The sequence below is a fragment of the Leguminivora glycinivorella genome, chromosome 19 (assembly GCF_023078275.1).
Source record: "Leguminivora glycinivorella isolate SPB_JAAS2020 chromosome 19, LegGlyc_1.1, whole genome shotgun sequence".
In the NCBI taxonomy this organism is placed as follows: Eukaryota; Metazoa; Arthropoda; class Insecta; order Lepidoptera; family Tortricidae; genus Leguminivora; species Leguminivora glycinivorella.
Genome location: NC_062989.1, coordinates 13,600,855 through 13,620,821, shown reverse-complemented (window position 1 = coordinate 13,620,821; position 19,967 = coordinate 13,600,855). Strand labels below are relative to the sequence as shown.

The window sequence follows — 19,967 nt, the reverse complement described above, 5'->3', positions numbered from 1 at the left end:
CGCTTGAGCAGGTGCTGGACACAGCGGTGACTCTGGCCTCGTCCTGGCTACATGAGGAGGCGGGGCAGCGGCCGCAGGCGGCCCACAACCACAGGTAAAGGATCGTCGTTGGGGGAACAACACTATACCTGGTTCAGGCTTCGCTTGAGCAGGTGCTGGACACAGCGGTGACTCTGGCCTCGTCCTGGCTACATGAGGAGGCGGGGCAGCGGCCGCAGGCGGCCCACAACCACTGGTAAAGGATCGTCGTTGGGGGGACAACACTATACCTGGTTCAGGCTTCGCTTGAGCAGGTGCTGGACACAGCGGTGACTCTGGCCTCGTTCTGGCTACATGGGGAGGCGGGGCAGCGGCCGCAGGCGCCCCACAACCACTGGTAAAGGATCGTCGTTGGGGGGACAACACTATGCCGCTGCTCGGTTCGCTCTCCTTGCGTACACGCTCGCGAGGGTCGGCGGAACGACGCTCTCGCTCGCGTTCGCGGCCGTACACACCCTGCAATAATTGAGTTATCAAGAAAACTGCTTTAAACATGATCTAGCTAAAAGGAATACCGAATTTTTCTCAAATATTGAAACTAGCCTATCGTTGTCTCTTAAATAGAAAACGTAGCCACAGAAAGAACACATACTTTGTGGTTTTCGGCTGGTGCATCCCCTCTGGCCCCTCGATCCTCTTCGTTCGGCGAGTCGGACCTCTTTTTCAACACCCTGAAAAGAAAACAATGTGGATTTGTATTGTCAATTTTACATAAGGATTGTGTATTGTTGCATGTGTTAAGGTTTCGCTGCCTTAATTTAGATTTTTTGACGAGTGCTGCAGCCGTAAAGCCTCCACCACACATAAAGAGTATTGATAGCGTTAGCGGAGCGGAATGCGCGCGCGTTCCACCGGCGTCCGCTGGGCGCAACGCCAGCGTTCCTCCGGCGCACCGCTATCATTGCGCTCCGCTGACGCTCCGCCTACGCTCTCAAAACGCGCATGTGTGGCCGAGCTTTAACAGTTGTTCTTGAGTGTATGAGACCGGCCGCCGCGCCATCGCCTCTAGTGTGAACTACTGTACTATGTTACTCACAGCGCGAGCGCGTCACAGCCCACCAGCGGTATCTCGAGCCCCTTCTTCACGAGCGGCGAGTGTCGTAGCCGTAACAGTTGTTCCCGGGTGTAGGTGAGCGGCCGCCGCGCCGGCCCGACGGCAAGAACCGCCGGGTCGCCGCCGCCGCTCATCGACCCGCTTTCGTCGTGACCTGATGACAAAAAAGTTAAGTTTTAGCAACAATTGAATGTGTTGTGAACAACTATAAAGCCTCCGCCACACAAAAAGCGTTTTGATAGCGTAGCGTTAGCGGAGCGCAATGATAGCGGTGCGCCGGACGAACACGTTCCGCTCGCAATCCGCTCGCAATTCGCGCTCGTTAGTTCCCGCCGGCGTCCGCTGGGCGCAACGCCAGCGTTCGTCCGGCGCACCGCTATCATTGCGCTCCGCTAACGCTCCGCCTACGCTCCGCCTACGCTCTCAAAACGCGCATGTGTGGCCGAGCTTTAAAAGTTCCAGTATTTTAAGAAAGTAGGTGCATCTCTTTGAGAAGCCGAGCGTCTGGAAGACCAACTAGACCAAGATGCCAAGCGATATACCCACGATCTACACTTTTATTAGCAACTCGTCTGGACAACTCTACCGCACGTCGTGTGACCGCATCTTTAAGACAAAGTTTGGTTTTGCGAGCCACGTCAGAGCATCCATGTTAAAGGAGTCACCATTGCCCGATACGGCAAGGAAGGAGATGTTGATGATGATTATCAATGTATATGAAATCCGTAGAAATGATTATGCTGATATCACTTTCAGTCACAGTTCACCGCGACACATAAATCTCCTCGCGTGCCGACAATCGTCTTCCATGCGATTGCAGATCGTGTTTTATTAAACTTGAATGCATTAATAGTACGTGTTTAGTATAATCAAGTTTTTGCAATGATCATCGCTCATGCTCAGCAAGCTTTTTTTTAAATTATAAATGGGCTTACTCATGGCCACAGACTAGCATAGATGAAGACGTGGCCAGATTGATTGAGCTCGTTCAGAAGGTGCCTGTTCACCCTTGTTGTGAAGGTGCTGGGTTATATGAGTTAGGATATATTAACGCCGGCAAGGAATTCCACTCTTTGGCAGTGCGTATAAGAAAAGTAGAAGCGAAGCGCTTCGTGCCAATGGTTGGAATATCGACCAAGTGAGGATGGAAACCGATCGTGAGTTTAAAAACCGATGAATTGTCTATGTCTTAACAGGAGTATTTGTCGCTTCGGTCGACCCAAGTTACACCAAAGGGTACCTACTTAAAACTTTTCAACAAGAAACAACTTTTTATACCAACACGTAAACTGACATGATGTAATGTAATTAAACCAATACGAATGTCGCTTTAATTCACACCGACGGACAAACGTTCGGTCAATCGGCCCTATTGTGACACCTAGCTCGAACCAAAAGGCCTATCATTGTATGAACTGCCAGTGACTTATGCCTTTTCGTAGCCAAACATGAAATTGACCGGTTCAGGAACAAATATCCATGCAAATCTGCTCAGCCCTTCGTTTTTACCGTTGAAGGGTGGTTATAAAATGAACTAGAACGTTATTGTAACGCTTCCTTCTTTTGATGAGATTATGGGAGTACAAATGTGCCTAAGTTGACCCCTAATTTTAATCTGAGCTAGTTTTTGTAGGATAATTACTGTTTACTGTTACTTTAAAATGCGTGGAATGAATCTAGTGTTATTATAATTATATGTATAATTCATATTTTACTTAGTAGGGACTAAGTAAAATATTTATGAATTATACATTTAAGTCCTTATAAAGTCTATGATGATTAGAAGATATTCTAACCTTACAAAACATTGAATGAAAAGAAAAGGTTGGTGTTATAAAGTGTTAATGTCGATATTACTCTCGTCTGATCTATATTATGGTTGTCTATAAACAAATTCATCTATTCACAACCAAACAGTCTAATTAAGTCTCATTCTGTCCTGAGAGTCCATACTCTAATACTCTCCATACTTGATATAATATGGATCGCGCGTGGTAACGGTAATCATGCTAGCAGGTCAGTATTCCTGATCTTCCTGAGGGGCTTATAATATTAGTGATAATGATTAATATTTATCTACAATTCTTTCCGTTCTAGTAACTCCGTATAAATAGTATTTGTTGACCTTTATACGCGACATAAAACACGAAGAAAGTATATATTTACATACTTAATTAAATATGTAGGTATGGTAAAGTAAAAACAATCAGGTTGACAGATATTCATTGACCCGACTGCAATTCAATAAACATTTATATTGAGTTATGTAAAAAAGTAAGGTAATTGACATATTCAATAATAAAGGAGATATATTATATTGCACACAATAAATAAAAAGTACATACATAAACTTTTTTTGATGTAAAATATTATAAATTAAAAGTTTTATGCCACAAGTAGGAAAACTAATATTATATTGAGCGGTTCTTATTTTAGTAAAGAAACGGATTATAGTACATACATACATACATACATACACGCCTGTATCCCATGAAGGGGTAGGTAGAGCACATGAAACTACACAAGTTTCAGTGCCACTCTTGGCAAATAAGGGGTTGAAAGAAATCCAAATGGTGACATTGCAGTGACAGGTTGCCAGCCTCTCGCCTACGCCACAATTTAACCCATATCCCACAGTCGCCTTCTACGACACCCACGGATTATAGTTATTCAAAATATTTAGATATCTTTAAAAATCATGTACCAAGCCACATACCGCTTCGCAATATGTTATGGCGTTCAGATGTTTCGCAGGGGCAGGCCGTACAGCTGCAAACGAGGCCCACAAAGTAGTCTCGCCGGAAGATCAGCGCTGACAGGGTCAGCATTTATTTGGGACCATTTCGTGGTAAACCCGTCATACATTTTTTATTTAATAATAATTTAAAATTTATGTAATACTTATGTAGATATGTGTTGTGTTTACCATGAATAAACTATTGAATCTTGAATCAAATGTATCAATTTTAGCCAAATCTGAAGTACAGTGAGCAGCAAAAATACATGGCAATTAACCGCCAAAAACTGGCATGCAAAAATGTGATCCTTTAAGGAACCCGTTTACGTAAATAACACTATCAGTAGAGAGGAAGAACAAATAAAGCCTCCGCCACACATAAAGCGTTTTGATAGCGTATCTTTAGCGGAGCGCATTGACAGCGGTGCGCCGGACGAACGCTGGCGTTCCGCTCGCAATCCGCGCGCATTACGCTCGCAATCCGCACTCGTTAGTTCCCACCGGCGTCCTTTGGGCGCAACGCCAGCGTTCGTCCGGCGCACCGCTATCAATGCGCTCCGCTGACGCTCCGCCAACGCTCTCAAAACGCGCATGTCTGGCCGAGCTTTAAAACGCGGAACGAGTCGCCTGAGTGTGGGTTGCCGCTTATGTCAAATTAGGGTAAAAAATAATGGGATGAGGTACATTTAAAATTTGAATATTTCACACGGTAATCCATATAAATTGGTGAAAAATGATACAAGTACGAGTATTTAAGACTGTGCCAACAATTAGCTTTGCACAAATCGCACGGAAGCGCGTTCACACACAATCATAGTAATGAATTGCACCGATTGTCTCTGTATTGTTTGCCCCGTTTCCCGTGGTAGCTAGCCCACAAAGGGCTTGGATTGTTATGAGTAAACGTTCAAACAACTAGTGTTTTGTATTAACAATGACATTCTTAAGTGTTTAACCTAAGTAAATGTCCGCTAGTTAAAATAGTTTGACTCTTTCACATTATAATAAACAGAAGTTGGCGTGTGTCTCACTAAAAACCGCCTAGGGTCTGTGGCGTATCCTAATGATATGATAAGGGGACAGGTAATGTCCACTCTATGGCCAAAATATAGGTCACAAATTGGTTTCATCTCCTCCTCAAAAAATCTGAGCTAATTTGTATCTTTTTACGGCGCCAAAAATAAACAATCAGACTTGAAGTTAGTAAAATTAAGAAAAGACTGCGCAATGACAGACCCTATTCTAGTCTCGCGACAAACGAAGTGAATAGTAGGTATTGTACAGTCAACCAATTGGAACCCTAGGCCACTCTACAACCATGTCAAAATGACCAGCAATGCCTACCTAAGAAATATCTTAAAATTTGATTTATAGCGTCACTATGACATAGTTCTACAGTGGCCTAGGGGTCCACTGGGGGGAGGTTGACTGTGTACAGTCGCCAGTGGTTTTTCGGTGAAGGGAAACATCGTGTGGAAACCGGACTAATCCCAGTAAGACCTATTAGTTACCCTTCTCGACTCCCGGCTTGTGACCGTGTACGTTGGGTCTCGCCCGACTCTTTAAGTATGAGGGTAGGTATACAAGAATACCCGAAGTACTGAAAAATATCTTAAAAGGCCTCTAACGCCGTGCGGGGCGTGTTCAGATATTTGTGACCACCTCGGGCGCTCCGATATATCAGATGGTGAGTGTAACATAGACGCGCGAATCAGTACATGCCTCACTCCAATTCAGGTTCGAAGTAATAACATTTTATCTGTATTTAAAAAAACCCTTCGTCATGAAAACGTGATTCGTAAAGAACGACGGTTCCAAACCGGAATGAATCACATTTTAAAATGCACTTTATGCAATTCCGTAACTAGACGCCAGACACAACAAAACTACCGTTCAAATTTTACATTCTAATTGCTCTCCAACGAGCGATGGCTTTAGAATACCATTCTTATAGAAACTTTTCGTATCCATACTAATATTATAAATGGGAAAGTGTGTGTGTCTGTTCGTTTGTCCGTCTTTCACGGCATGACGGAGCGACGAATTGACGTGATTTTTTTAAGTAGAGATACTTTGTGTCTCTTTCTAAACCCGCACTTCCTTAAAGAGGGAGGAGGGGGGGTGGAAGGTCATATGGAGCATTCCGCAAATTTCGAATTAACGCGAGGGTAGCCGCGGGCATAATCTAGTACGGAATATCACGAGAAGTGTTTTACAGAAGGAATGAATATGGCCTATAAAAACTCGCAAAATGGTAAGATTTCTTATCTCATGGCTTGGAAAGTTCACAAGTTCGAATAATTTTCCTGCAAAATAACTAATTATTGTATGATAATATTAATAATTCATAAAACTTTAAATTCTCGCATTTTGTACACATATTTCTTTCGTAGCCAGTGCAACCGGGCCGAAACGTCGGCACACCTCGGACACTGGCGATCAAATATATGAAAGAGGCGCGTTCCTAGCACACAGTCTAAGCTCGTGTAGGCGAACGCGTACTATGCTTGTATGAGTGAAATATGACAGGTCGACTGTTCGTGTTTTTGACAGAAAGTTGTGAGGTAACCGAGAGGGGGTGGGCGGCAATTTCAGCGGGGAACAGGAGTGGCCATACTGTACGATAGTACTCTTTATTATACTGTGACGTCGGAATAGATAAAATAATGTTATGTTAGTTAATCGCGTTCGACGGGCCACTTGGCTTTAAATTATCGATTCAGGTAAGATTTTAGAATTTCGTGATACACTGGTCTGGACAACGATTCGACTCGCCACGGATAAGCAATGAGAATAAGTAGCCAGAATCGAAGGTTATAAAAAGTTAGACAATCGCTAGCGGATCGGAAATTGTACCTAAGTTGAGTTACCTTGATCGAAGTTTGGCTAGCGATAGCTTATGATGATTTATAATATCAACAAACTTTGTTTAGTGCAGTGGTGGGCAATTTTTTTTTCATTTAGGGCCAAATATTTGTAGGAATTTGAAAGGAGGGCGCGATTTACACCAAAAATGCAATTTTGCCACAGAACTGGCCACATCACACACTATTTTGAAGGAACAGTGGACCAGACCAGTTTTGGAGGGTCGGGCCGAGTACTTTATACCCACCACTGGCTTAGTGTTCAAGATCAATTCATGTGGAAATTCTTCAAGCTCTAATCAATTAAGTTTATTTATTTCGTTATAAATTCGTTACTATATCTATACACATGTTATCACTGAAGGGACTTCGCCCTTTGATACTTTGAAAATTACCTACGTAACCGTTTTCAAGATATTGTCCTTGTGATATGGAAGAAACCTATTTAACTCATCCATAACATAATAAATACACCTTTCGTTTACCCGTCTGTCGCGGTATTGCAATTCCACATTAAATAAACAATTTCAGTGCGGTATATATTTACTAAGGAGTCTATTATTATAGCTAAAGAATGTAATTGTTCATAAGTCACACGTATTTTACGTACATACTATATTTTCTTGCGAGCATAGGAATTATAGCAAAAATTGTGCATCTAACAGTTGAAAATATTTACTAGCACTCTTCATCAGGTAATGCACGAATATAAAGACATTCCCTAATGCCCGGTTGAAGATGTATGTACAGTCAACCAATTGTAACCCTAGGCCACCATGACAACCATGTCAAAATGGCAAGCAGCAAGAGATTTCTTAAAATCTGATTTATAACGTCACTATGACATAGTTATACAGTGGCCTAGGGTTCCAATTGGTTGACTGTACAAGTGTACATACACTCGTACAGCATCACTTTCTAGAAATTTCATCATTCCATAGGACGAGGTGACAAAAAGGCCTGTAGATAAACGATCACTTACTCCAAGAAACCCGTTTAACCCTCTTCGAAGGCGGCCCAGCGTGTACCCGCGGCGGCAGGTGAGCTGGCACCTTCCTCAGCGCACTCTGGTATCTCATCAGGAACGCGTGAACAGCACACTTCACAGGACTAGAGTACTTTTCTGACGGCAACGTCGCAACTGCTGCGACCACCACTGTAGTCTTCCTAGAACGCCTCTTCCCTGCTCTGTTGCCAGCTCGACGTCTTCTCCTCTTACTCTTAACTTCCACTGGCTGCAATGGCGGCTCCTTACTGACCATCTTACGACCGACGCGCGTTTTGATCGTTATTTTGAAAGCGTCAAGAAAGTCAAGATGGCGGACTAAACTTAAAACTAACTTAACTTAGGATAAAATTGTAATAAAATTAAAAACAACACGATTAAAACAAGCTTAGACTACGGTGTCTAAGAGACAAAGTGTACGCGGTTTTACGTAAAAGCACGTTTAACGTCACTACGTAGTGTCCCGAAAAGATGTAAAATAGTCAAAAAGTCGGAGGCGGGAGTCGCGAAGCGCACGAAATCGTCTCAAAGACTGACGCCGGGCGAACGACGAATAGACAAATAGATGAAACTACCCCTAATTTTTGTGATAAAAATATATAATTACCCGTATTTAGAAAAAAATACTGGTTTCGTAGTTGTTTGTTACAATTTGCCTTCATATTGCAGTTGCTAAGGGCAGCATAGTTAACATGATTGATTGATCATACGTAAACCTTATTCCAATGACAATAATGTCTGTTATTGGCTAGTATTTAACCATCAAACGATGGAAAGTTTATGATTTGGACTGGGATTGCTTCTTTACAGAAAAAGTCTTTCAATGTTAAAAGGATGTTTTATACCCCACAAATGAAAGTAACCTCAGTTTACGGTAGTCACTTGACACGATATATCAACGGTGGCGGTGGGAGTAGGGGATAATGCAGCTTATGATATTTTTTTGTTTAAACGTGACGTGTTCGATAACATGAACGAAATAAACACTCCAATGCACTGATTGCACCAGGTCAAAGCAATCATATCGGCTATCACCGAAAATGATAGGATAGGTAAGCCTTGAATCTTGACTTGCGATATGAGATGACAAATTAAAGGTGATAATTTGGAAATATGGCGTATGGTCGCGAATAAATGATAAAACATCATCAGGCCGTCCCTATCGCACTTACAAATTTAATAGTGGGATGGGGACGGCTTGATGTTCATTTATCGCGCGACCATGCTTGCCTGCACCGACAGCATGGTCGCACGATAAAAATATCAGGCCTCCCTATCGCACTTGCAAATTGTGCGAAAGGGACGGCCCGATGTTATTATTTATCGCGTCACTAATCACCATGCTATTTAGGCAAGTTGTAATAAGCATGCCCGTAATATAAGAGTCTGTACTACTTTGGACACGTGGCCAGACGGGAGCCGGAAAACCTAGAGAAACGCATTATGGTTGGCATGGTGGATGGAGGACGGGGAAGTGGCCATCCACCGACCAGCTGGGTGGACAGCGTTAAGAAGGCCTGCCAGGGATTAACACAGGCGCCCATTATGAGGACTGCAGAAGACCGTGCGGAGTGGAGAGCTTTGGTGCGAAAAATAACGACCTCATGTGGTCGCGACCCTCAGCCATGAGGAACCGAGGAAGAAGAAGAAGAATATAAGAGTCAGGTACAAGGAGCAGACTTATTTAATGATATTTCATATTATATATAATATAGCTTTTGATTCAAATCTCTAAATTCGAATACTTGACGATACGATGGCCTTTGCTGATATTTTTCATAATTTAGTAATGTTAGCCGCAGTTTTAAGTAAGGTACTAAAGGTACAGCGGGCCAAATCTCGACTGGGGGGCAATTGTAACTAATCCATTTTTTCCATTATTACACTATGATGTTGAGTTCTACATGTATCGACTGAACACGCCTGCCATATATAACCGGTGGACACTCTATTTAATAATGCAAACATTGTAAAACATGAAAAAAATGGACCCGTTACATTTGCCTCCCAGTCGAGATTTGCCCCGCTGTACCTTACCTACTTACATTCATCAAAGAGGATAGAGTATTATAGAGAGTTACTGTCGATGTGTAATCACAGTGCATAGACTGTCATCTCTCGACACAGGCTTAAAACTTTTGAACCTCAGTTTTGACAATTTGGCCCGTATTCTTAGCTTGATATGTTTTAAAATGTCAAATATTAATATTAGGCCCATCTAGCTGAGCGTACCCCAAAGTTGTAATGCCATCTAGGCCACCGTACCTTTTTCTGTATGGTACTGAGGTACGTTTTTTTTCTTAGACTATCGGTCTATACGGAGTTATATATGTCTTTCATCTACAGCCATCGAATCAATATTGTGTCAAAAATTAAATATTCAAGACACAGACACATTACGTAGCCCTGTTGACAAGTGTAAGTGTAAATAGTATCGATCTACCGTGAACGGGCGTAAACAACGTAGTTTTTACGCGTCACCGCTGCCAAGAATGCAGAATGCAAGCGAAACAGCAAATATTTCGCGCGCATAATTTTAAATTTAAATTCGCTTCAATGACAGTGACAAATGCAGTTTAGGATGCTTGTTATGTTTGGCAGGTCTTCCTGGGTTTGGTGGACAGTTTGGGTACTTTAAAAAATAAATTCAGCCTATTTATACGTCCCACTGCTGGGCACAGGCACATCTCGGACACTGGCGATCAAATACCTATATGAAAGAGGCGCGTTCCTAGCACGCATTCTAAGCTCGTGTAGGTAAACGCGTACCATGCTTTTATGTTGAGTGAGATATGACAGGTCGACTGTTCGCGTCTGTGAGGTAACCGAGAGCGGATGGGCGGCACTTTCAGCGGGGAAGGGGAGTGGCCATACTGTACGATAGTACTCTTTATTATACTGTGGCACAGGCCTCTCTCGAGTGAGAGGGCTTGGGCTATAGTCCCCACGCTAGCCCAATGCGGATTGGGGACTTCGCGTACACCTTTGAATAACCTCGCAGATACTAGTTAAAGAAAATTTGTTTATGAGACTAGGTCAAGCTATTTTTTTTTCTGAAATTATGTTTGTATACTATGTCTTTAGCTTGCAAATCTACAGTTAAATAAAGCAAATCACATATTCCCTCAAACCCTTGAATAACAGTCACTTACTGACATTCATTGGCTATGGTAACTGCTTACCATAAGACATAGTCTACTATTCTAAAATAGTACTAGTAGTTTAAATATAACGCGCTATACTATATTATTTTATTGCCTAGGTAGGAACCAATTTATTTTATTACCTGCAACTAGAAATGTATAGGCTACATAATAATACTCTTCAAAGTAAAAGAAATATTTACATTATTAACATAAAATTCATATTACTGTCTCCAATTTCCTACTACGCCTAAACCATCATCTGTAGGTCAAAAAGGTTGTATTGTTATTGAAGTTCTTAGGTAATTACTGCCTTTACTTTCGTTAGTAACTTATTATTAATCTGTGCCTATACTGCATCCGTAAGTGAAAAGAGTCGTATGCTATTATAAATCTACATGGAGATATAACTTTTTGCAGCACGGAGAATCGTAAAGTGCTTAGTTACGTGGCTACTACGTTTATTTACGTGTTGATGTAGGTCTGGCTTGGATAAGAAACTACGTTGCAAATTACACCCACGATAACAGCGCGTTATGATATGAGTACTACACCTGTTTTTAACCCGGTTGCGGCAAAATAAAAAAGAACAAGCTAAGAGGTAGAGGGTAGGTTAGGTATATTTATATACTTTGTGAAGCAAGTGTCATTGGTGTTCCGATTCCGTAGTCGTTTAATCGAACGGTCTCATAGCGAAGAGTCTCGACCAACATCTTAGACACGGCGCGGATAGGTTCATCTCTCTGCAGCCCTAACCACCGGGAGCTTTAGGCCCTACCCCGCTGCTGGCGACATCGGCACCCTAGGTTAGGTTTTTTTTATAATGTGTTTATAGGTTTTGTATTGTCTTTGTAAGTGTTGTTTCCTAGAGAATGAAAATAAATACAGAGGGTAACTTCTAACTTCTAAGCCCATTTGAATTAAAATCAGACTAAAGACGGTTTAATATTTTGGACTTTCTATAGTTTCTATTATAGATCGTATCATTCACATTAACGCGTCCTTTTGACAAATCTAAAGTTAAACATTATCCTATGAAAAGTTGTACTAGAGTGTCCATCCATAGGACAATTTGAGGATAGCAATGTTTTCATTTCATTTCATTCCTCGCCGGCGGCTATATTTCCGAGCTCATATTATAACCCGGCAACCTTCAAATCAAGAGTGAACAGGCATTTTATGGGCGAGCTCACTCCATCGTAGGCCACGTCTCTGCCTTTGGCTAGTCTGTGGCCAAGAGTAAGCCCATTTATAATAATATTAATAATAATAAAAAAATCGCGCAGTTTCGCTGTAGTCGCGTTTCAGAAACTATGTACTCCCCTCCCCTGCCTGTTTGTTAGCTTGGGAAATTGTACAGAACTATATCTGTGGCAAGTGGCAAGCAATCGTATTGAAGGGCGAGATACACAAACTTACTAGCTGCACCAGCTCGGCCACACATGTGCGTTTTGAGAGCGTATTAGGCGGAGCGTTAGCGGAGCGCAATGATAGCGGCGCGCCCCGTGCGCCGCATTCAACGCGCATTCCGCTACACTTTCAAAACGCTTTATGTGTGGCGGAGGCTTAAGTGTTACTGCCGTGTATCAAACAAAAACATCTAAAAATGAACCTATAAGATAAGAAGCAATTAGCGCGGTCTTTTGTTATTTCGAAATAACGTAACTAAAAAGTCTAATGACTTAATTATTAGACCTTATGTGATTTGTAATAGTAAATAAAAGTACCTATATTATAGCTGTGGGTACATTATCGTTACGTAACTCGATCCCCTTTGCAGGGGTGCAATAGATGAAGGTCACGGCTCCCCTCGTGCGCTATGTGTATTATTTATACATGTGTTAATATTACATCGACGCTAGTCGGTCTAAGCTAAATCTGCAGTTTTTCATGACTGGACGCTGGTTATGATTATATCCACACGGTAGGTCTTTTATGTAGGGACTAGCTTTTGCCCGCGGCTTCGCTCGCGTTAAATTAAAAAAATGCGGAATGCTCCAAACTTCCACCCCCATTTTAGGAAAGTGGGGGGTTGGAAAGACACAAAAAGTAGCCTGTGTCACTCTCCATCCTTCAAATATCTGCAGTCCACTTAATAATTCACATCAGTTTGTTGCTCCGTTTTGCCATGAAAGACGGACAAAAAACCAGACACACACTTGCATACAAATTTGTATGCAAGGGGGTCTATTTTTCTCTGCAACTGACTGTACCAGTTAACTAACAAAGTGATAAAAACTTGCAAATCAAATTAACCTACTTCTTATAGATGATAAATAAAAATAAAAAATACACCAATGTCCAATATGTAACTACAACCATGATGTTCTAATGATGAAATGAGATAATGAATAGTAGATTTTCTTTAGTATATTTTAATTTGGTATGACATTATGACATTATGTAAGTTGCTATACCCTGACGGGTGCATGTTGTGACCTAATCTATAAAAACACCTATTGTAAACACATGTGTATGCAATAAATGATATGAATATGAATATGAATAAGTTCTAAGTTATAAGTTCTAATCCCATCCCATTCCACAACCGGTCTGGCGTAGTTGGTTGTGACCCTGCCTGCTGAGCCGCGGTCCCAGGTTCGAATCCCGGTAAGGGCATTAATTTGTGTGATGAGCACAGATATTTTGTTCCTCAGTCATGGATGTTTTCTATGTATATAATTATGTATTTATCTATATGTATATCGTCGCCTAGCACCCATAGTACAAGATTTGCTTAGTTTGGAGCTAGGTTGATCTGTGTAAGGTGTCCCCCAATATTTATTTATTATTATTATTATATGTAAAGTGGTAAAACAGTTCATTGATCATTAACACTCGATCATGAAAGCCCAAGCTGTAATCCAACCTATGTTTCAGACATAAGGATGACTGGTACAGAATGCTATTTGGCATTAAATCTGCATTTTGTTATTTGTACGATAAGTTTTTGTGCAATAAAAAATAAAAATATCCAACTGTGCATTTCTCTCACTGTGCACAGCTAAACTGTAGGATAAAATAAAATTTTACTTTATTTCGTTATAGTAATTACTATAAAAGTTCATTACGGACAGTAGCACAACAAAATGGTGTTCACACTAAATAGAAAAAAGAGTCCGGTGTTTCGGGACCCTCTGCTTTATAACAAAGGCAAAGAAAAGACTCATCAGTTTTACAGAACTGGCAAGTTATAGTCCTCCGAGACATGTATAGTATTAGTGCAAGACTGACAGGTGTCACAGACTATTCAAAATATTATTAACATGTAGCAGTATTCACCTAGAATACATTCCGTAAATCATATTTTATTAATAAGACTTGCTGTATCAATAAAATATTTTGTTTGTTTTGAGTTTTAAGAGACCAAGTAAGTAGCAGATATATGCCTAGGGCCAGTTTAAAAAGGGTTTTAAAGTAGTTGTAGTTAATCAAGCCAATTCATAAGGAAAAGAAACAGTGAACATAAACAAGTGTATAAAAAATTTAAAAATCATGAAATTATTCAACTGTTTACAATCACAACAAGAACAAATTATAAACTAAGAGGCATTCCGTAACTAATTTTTTTTTGTCAATTTAGTATTTATTTTAAAAGTTTGCTTTTGTACCCTTCAGATTTTAAAGTTCTTTTCACTATTTGTTAAATTAAAGTGATTGCAAATCAAAATCTATCACAAGTTATAGCAAACCCACCATATTGATGCATTGCAGTAATTGCAAACACAAAACAAACAAATATAAATGAAAATGACATACCAGGTTACTAATAACTACTCAGTGTATAAGAATTAGAAGCCAGTAAGGTCTAGAAGTCTCAAATTCTAAAATTATAATGTCTCAATAAGAATAAAACAACAGTTATGTGGTGCCACTTTCTGCAGTATGACCTACTTGCAGATCACTTCCTATATGCTAATAATATGATAATAGAAACAATATATACCATATATCAAGCCCAAAACTTGTATTACTTGATTTTTAAACTGTATTCTTATTAGTTTATGACGTGTATTGCAAAAAATATGGAATAATAACAAATCTAGGGTGAGATGCAAAATAAATAAAATAAAGTCGGATACAGGTGATTTGGTGATAGGAAATAATGGAATGAGTTGCAAAATATTTACCTTCCTCGTTGGAGCCATCCTTGGGGCTTTCGTCGCTAGGATTCTCTTTCAAAGACAACTGGCCCACAGCTGACATTGCTCGGTAATCTCACTTGCTTCTCAGTCTTCTCTCAGTTAACTACTAAAATTCTAAAATAACTGTACAATATTTACAAAGTGTTCCGGAAATTAATCTATCACCTAATATAATGTTTATATCACAGACTTTTCGTTTTTCACTAAACAATACGGAACAACACGTCCACGCACGAAAATACTATCAATATTTACAAGACTCTAGGTACAATAAACTTATTTACACATTAAAAACTAACGTTTATCAGCTAAATTTAACAAATACGCTCTAGCGGTCACAAGATACTCATAACTAAAAGAATTTATCAGTTTTAGATGCAAAAATATATAAAACGTCCGCCATATGCCTTTTGAGACCTCTATTGCGCAACGAAATTGAATAGCTACCATTGAGATTAGCTATTATGCCGATGCGTGGTATTCTTATATTGGTTGGATTATATCCAGTTGCCATTGTTTAGTTTTTTGATTGAAAACGGCCTATTCCTTTCTTTGAAGTATAAAATTGAAAACAATGGAAAAACCTTTTCTGTTAATAAAATAAATACTTCAAATCAACTTCAAATGCTAAATGCTAAAACGACTATCTGACAAGTTATTTGTAAATTAAAATTTAAATACATAATATTGATTATCTCAGTAATATTATTTTCATATGCTTGATATTATGATGCCGAAGCTTCCTATGTCTTTTTAACTTATTATTTTATATATCACATATGATGAAATATCAAGTAAATACGAAATATTGCCTATTATAAAATGTAATACACGTCTCTTTCTTCATCCGTTCACTTTTCTTTTCATTTTCAATGCTTCCAAGTACCAAGCTCTAATTATTTGGATTGGCAACATTACAAATGTGACAGAAGTGGGACGTTTTGAAACATAGCTTAAAAATGGTACAATCTCGGTACAATAATCTTTTAAACTTAAAATTTTATATTTTGTTGTTCCATCTTGTTGGGTTATATTAATGTATCTAGTTATCGATATTGTTTCAAATAACCTTTTCTTTCCTTATTCATTTTTGGTAGGGACCTGATCAAGACCTGATTGTTTTTCAGGTTTTTGCTAAAAAAACGCCTCATTCTCATTGCCTGCCAGGGGATTCTTTGGCGGGAATTTGAAAAAAGTTGTCGGAAAATTTTCGCTCCAATCTTTAAAATTCAAAATTATTAGTTTAAAATAGCTTAATTTGTATTTACTTGATATAAATTTATAAATAAATAGATAGGTATTGTGTCAAAAATGAAAGGGGACGAGGGGGGCGGGAAAAACCCGCCCACCCTTAAACGCTCCAAAATCGACGGCACGGACGGCAGCGGCACGGACGATGGCGGCGGGGGTGAGCAATTGAACAATGCGTACTTACCATATTTTAAACCGGACTATAAAAGACTATACCCTGAAAACTCGGGAAAAGTTGAATTTAAAGTGTTTGTTGAGCATCTTGACGCGAACGAAAGATTGGGAAATAAAAGTCCAATTTTCCTAAATCACATCTTCACGACGGATATTAAAGGTGTCACGGCTATACAGCGTGTAAACGCAAACAAAATTGCAGTTGTTTTCAAACAATATAACACTGCTAATAACTTTTTGAACAACAGTGCCTTTTTGGCAAAATATAAAATGAAGGCGTACATTCCGGCAACCCAGATTGAAAAAACTGGTATCATAAGATTCGTACCGACCAACATCTCAAACAAGGATCTATACACAAAGTTAAGTTCGATATACGAAATAATAGCTATACGGCGATTCACAAAAAAAGTTGGACAGGACAGGGTTCCTCTACAGACCGTGAGCATTACATTCCTGTCAAATGTTTTACCGGATGATGTACAGTACGACTTATTCTCGTACCGTGTGTTTGAATATGTCCCTCCGCTACTGCAATGCTTTAAATGTTTTAAATTCAATCACGCGGCTAAAGTTTGTAATGGAAAACAGCGTTGCTCCATTTGCTCAGGCGACCATTTCTATAAGGAGTGTGATAAACCATCAGAGTTATGCTGTGCCAATTGTAGCGGCCCTCACTTGGCAATCTCGAAAGCTTGTCCAATAAAACTTAAAAAGATAATGGATAAGAAGGCAAACATCACCTACGCTTCTAAAGCTGAAACACTTAAAGTAGACTTCCCGGCATTAAAAGACAAAACTGTAAGACTGACAGACAAGACAAATAAATCTAAACATGCGAAACCTCAATCCCAAACCAATGTTCCTTCTACCGCTTCACCAGTAGAAACTCCGACGATTGATTTAAAAAAGGAATTATTACAAAATAAAGCCTTAATGGATGCAGTTGTGACTACTCTCATAGAATTAGCAAATAAGACCGATAACATCCCAATCACTAAAAATTCAATTGAAGAAATGTTTATTAAGAATATTCAATAATGGATCTTACTTATTTTAGAATTGCACAATTTAATATTCAATCAGCTACAAATAAAAAACCCTTGCTAATTAATTTTTTAAAAGATAATAATATAGATGTTTGCCTTCTTAACGAAACTTGGTTAAAACCAACTACTACTTTTAGGATATCTGGTTATAACATTTTCTGTAGATATGCTGAAAATGGTCGCGGTGGAGTCGCTGTACTCGTTAAAAATATATATAAACATACTTTTATACAGACCGATTTTTATGAAAGTATTCAAAATATAGCGATCTCAGTCGTGACTAATCGAGGGCCTCTATCAGTTTTATGCGTGTACTGTCCTCCAAATCGTCCACGCATAAGGCTGAATAGACTTCAACATATTATTGAAAAATTGCCAACACCCATAATAGTTTCAGGAGATTTTAATGCACATCATACAGCGTTTGGCTGCGCTACTAATCAATCCAGGGGTAACACCTTATTTGATATTATAAGTGATTTAGACTTGTGTATTTTAAACAACGGAAATCCAACTACAGTTACTTACCCTAATCGAAATCCTTCAGCGATCGATGTTAGCTTTTGCAGTGCAAGCATAGCACCTCTTTGCGACTGGAAAGTCCATGATGACCCTATGGGCAGCTATCACTACCCTACTATAATTAGTATACAGACCTCTCTTGAAAGGTATCATGTAAGTGAACCAATAGATAAATTTATATATACTAAAGCTGACTGGGAAAAGTATAAAGAGCTTTCAGAAGAGATTTTCTCTAATTTTCCTTTAAACGAGAATGATCCTCTAGAGTCGTATGACCAATTTAGTTCAGAACTCAACCTCTTAAAGATACATTGCATTCCAAAATTTATCAAAAATAATAACTTCATTAGCAGATCACCGGTTCCTTGGTGGAATGAAAAGTGTCAGGACAGTGTCATCAAAGCCTATGAGGCATTAAAATATTACAGGGCCAATCCCACCTTAGAAAACTATATAACGTACAAAAAAACTTGTTGCTATAAAGAAACGCACAATATCTGAGGAAAAAACTAATAGTTGGCGTAATTTTTGTGCAAATTTAAATAGATGTACACCTATCGGGCTAATATGGAATAATATCAAACGATTTAAAGGGCTAAAATCTAAGCAGACAAATAAAAACGATGAATTTATAGAACCATTTTTAACTAAACTAAGCCAAGGTAATAATAATGATCCTAGCTCTATAGAAAGTTTTTTTGAAATGAACAATGATAATGATGAGTCTAAGTACCTTATTCAACCTTTTACTTGGGAGGAATTCGTTATAAGTTTGAAATCTAGGAAAAATACTACCCCAGGCTTGGATGATATACCATATTTGCTTATAAAAAAACTACATATTAACGGTCAAAAAGTTTTATTAACAATTATGAATTTACTTTGGTTACAAGGAAAAATACCCCAATCTTGGAAAACGCAGTGTGTAATACCGATTTTAAAACCAGACAAACCACCTAGTGAGGCAAATTCATATAGGCCAATTTCTCTATCTTCATGTGTTGGTAAAGTTTTTGAGAATATGATTAAAACTAGACTTGATTGGTATGTGGAGGCCAACAACATATTGCCTTCATTTCAAAATGGATTTCGACGAGGTAGAAGCTGTTCTGACAGCTTTATATCTCTTATATCGGACTTAAAACTAGCAAATTACAACAAGTCACATGCTGTTTGCATATTTTTAGATGTACAAGGAGCATTTGATAATGTTGACCCTACAATTTTAGTAAAAGTTCTGTCCAATTTTAATATCCCAGGTAGGGTTTGCAATCCGGATATTCGAATATCCGAATTATTCGAATATCCGCCAATATTTTTATCCGAAAATATTCGAATAATCCAAGTGAAATTATCCGGATAAACGGATAATTTCTATAAATGTTATTTTTTTATTTATAAGTAATATATTTAATAGATAGACGTCACTGAAACCAATTTCGATCAATTCTTAATACGGATAATGTTATTGCTAACAAGTTAACACCTATTTATCTTCAAAATCAAACTAATACCTATTTACAAAACAAAGAAAGCATTCGTGGACAAGGAAGTAAGCAGAATGCCTCACCCCACGCACTCAGTTCTTATCAAATATTCGATTAATTGGATGATTTTAAAAAAACAAAAAAACGTTCATTTATTATTTTTTAATATTAAAACGTTACCCCAACCTACTTTCATTACTGCTAATAGCTAACGTGAAGTTATCTGTAAAACCATACTTTTAATAAGGGAGATTTAGGCTCCCCACAGACAGTCTTAAAAATTCATAATCTTAAAAAAAACTTGTATGCAATCTGACAGTTCAAACTGACACTGACAAGACACTGACAGATCTGAACTGTCAGATTGCATACAAGTTTTTTTTAAGATTATGAATTTTTAAGACTGTCTGTGGGGAGCCTTATACCTAGATTTCCTGGTTCCTTGTTTTTTTGAAATTGAAATTTAGCGCCTCACTCCGAATTTAGCTGTTATTAG

The 19,967-nt window shown here is 39.0% G+C and overlaps 1 protein-coding gene across 1 annotated transcript in view; it reads right to left on the bottom strand.

Annotated features, from left to right (window-relative positions):
- LOC125236822 (eukaryotic translation initiation factor 4E transporter-like) overlaps positions 1-8,185 on the bottom strand; it is a 54,318-nt gene extending 46,133 nt beyond the window's left edge. The window contains 4 exon segments of the mRNA XM_048143749.1: positions 270-495; positions 632-710; positions 1,076-1,247; positions 7,677-8,185. Coding sequence (XP_047999706.1) covers positions 270-495; positions 632-710; positions 1,076-1,247; positions 7,677-7,956 — 757 coding nt within the window. The 5' untranslated portion in view covers positions 7,957-8,185.
- Between the last annotated feature and the right edge of the window lie 11,782 nt (positions 8,186-19,967).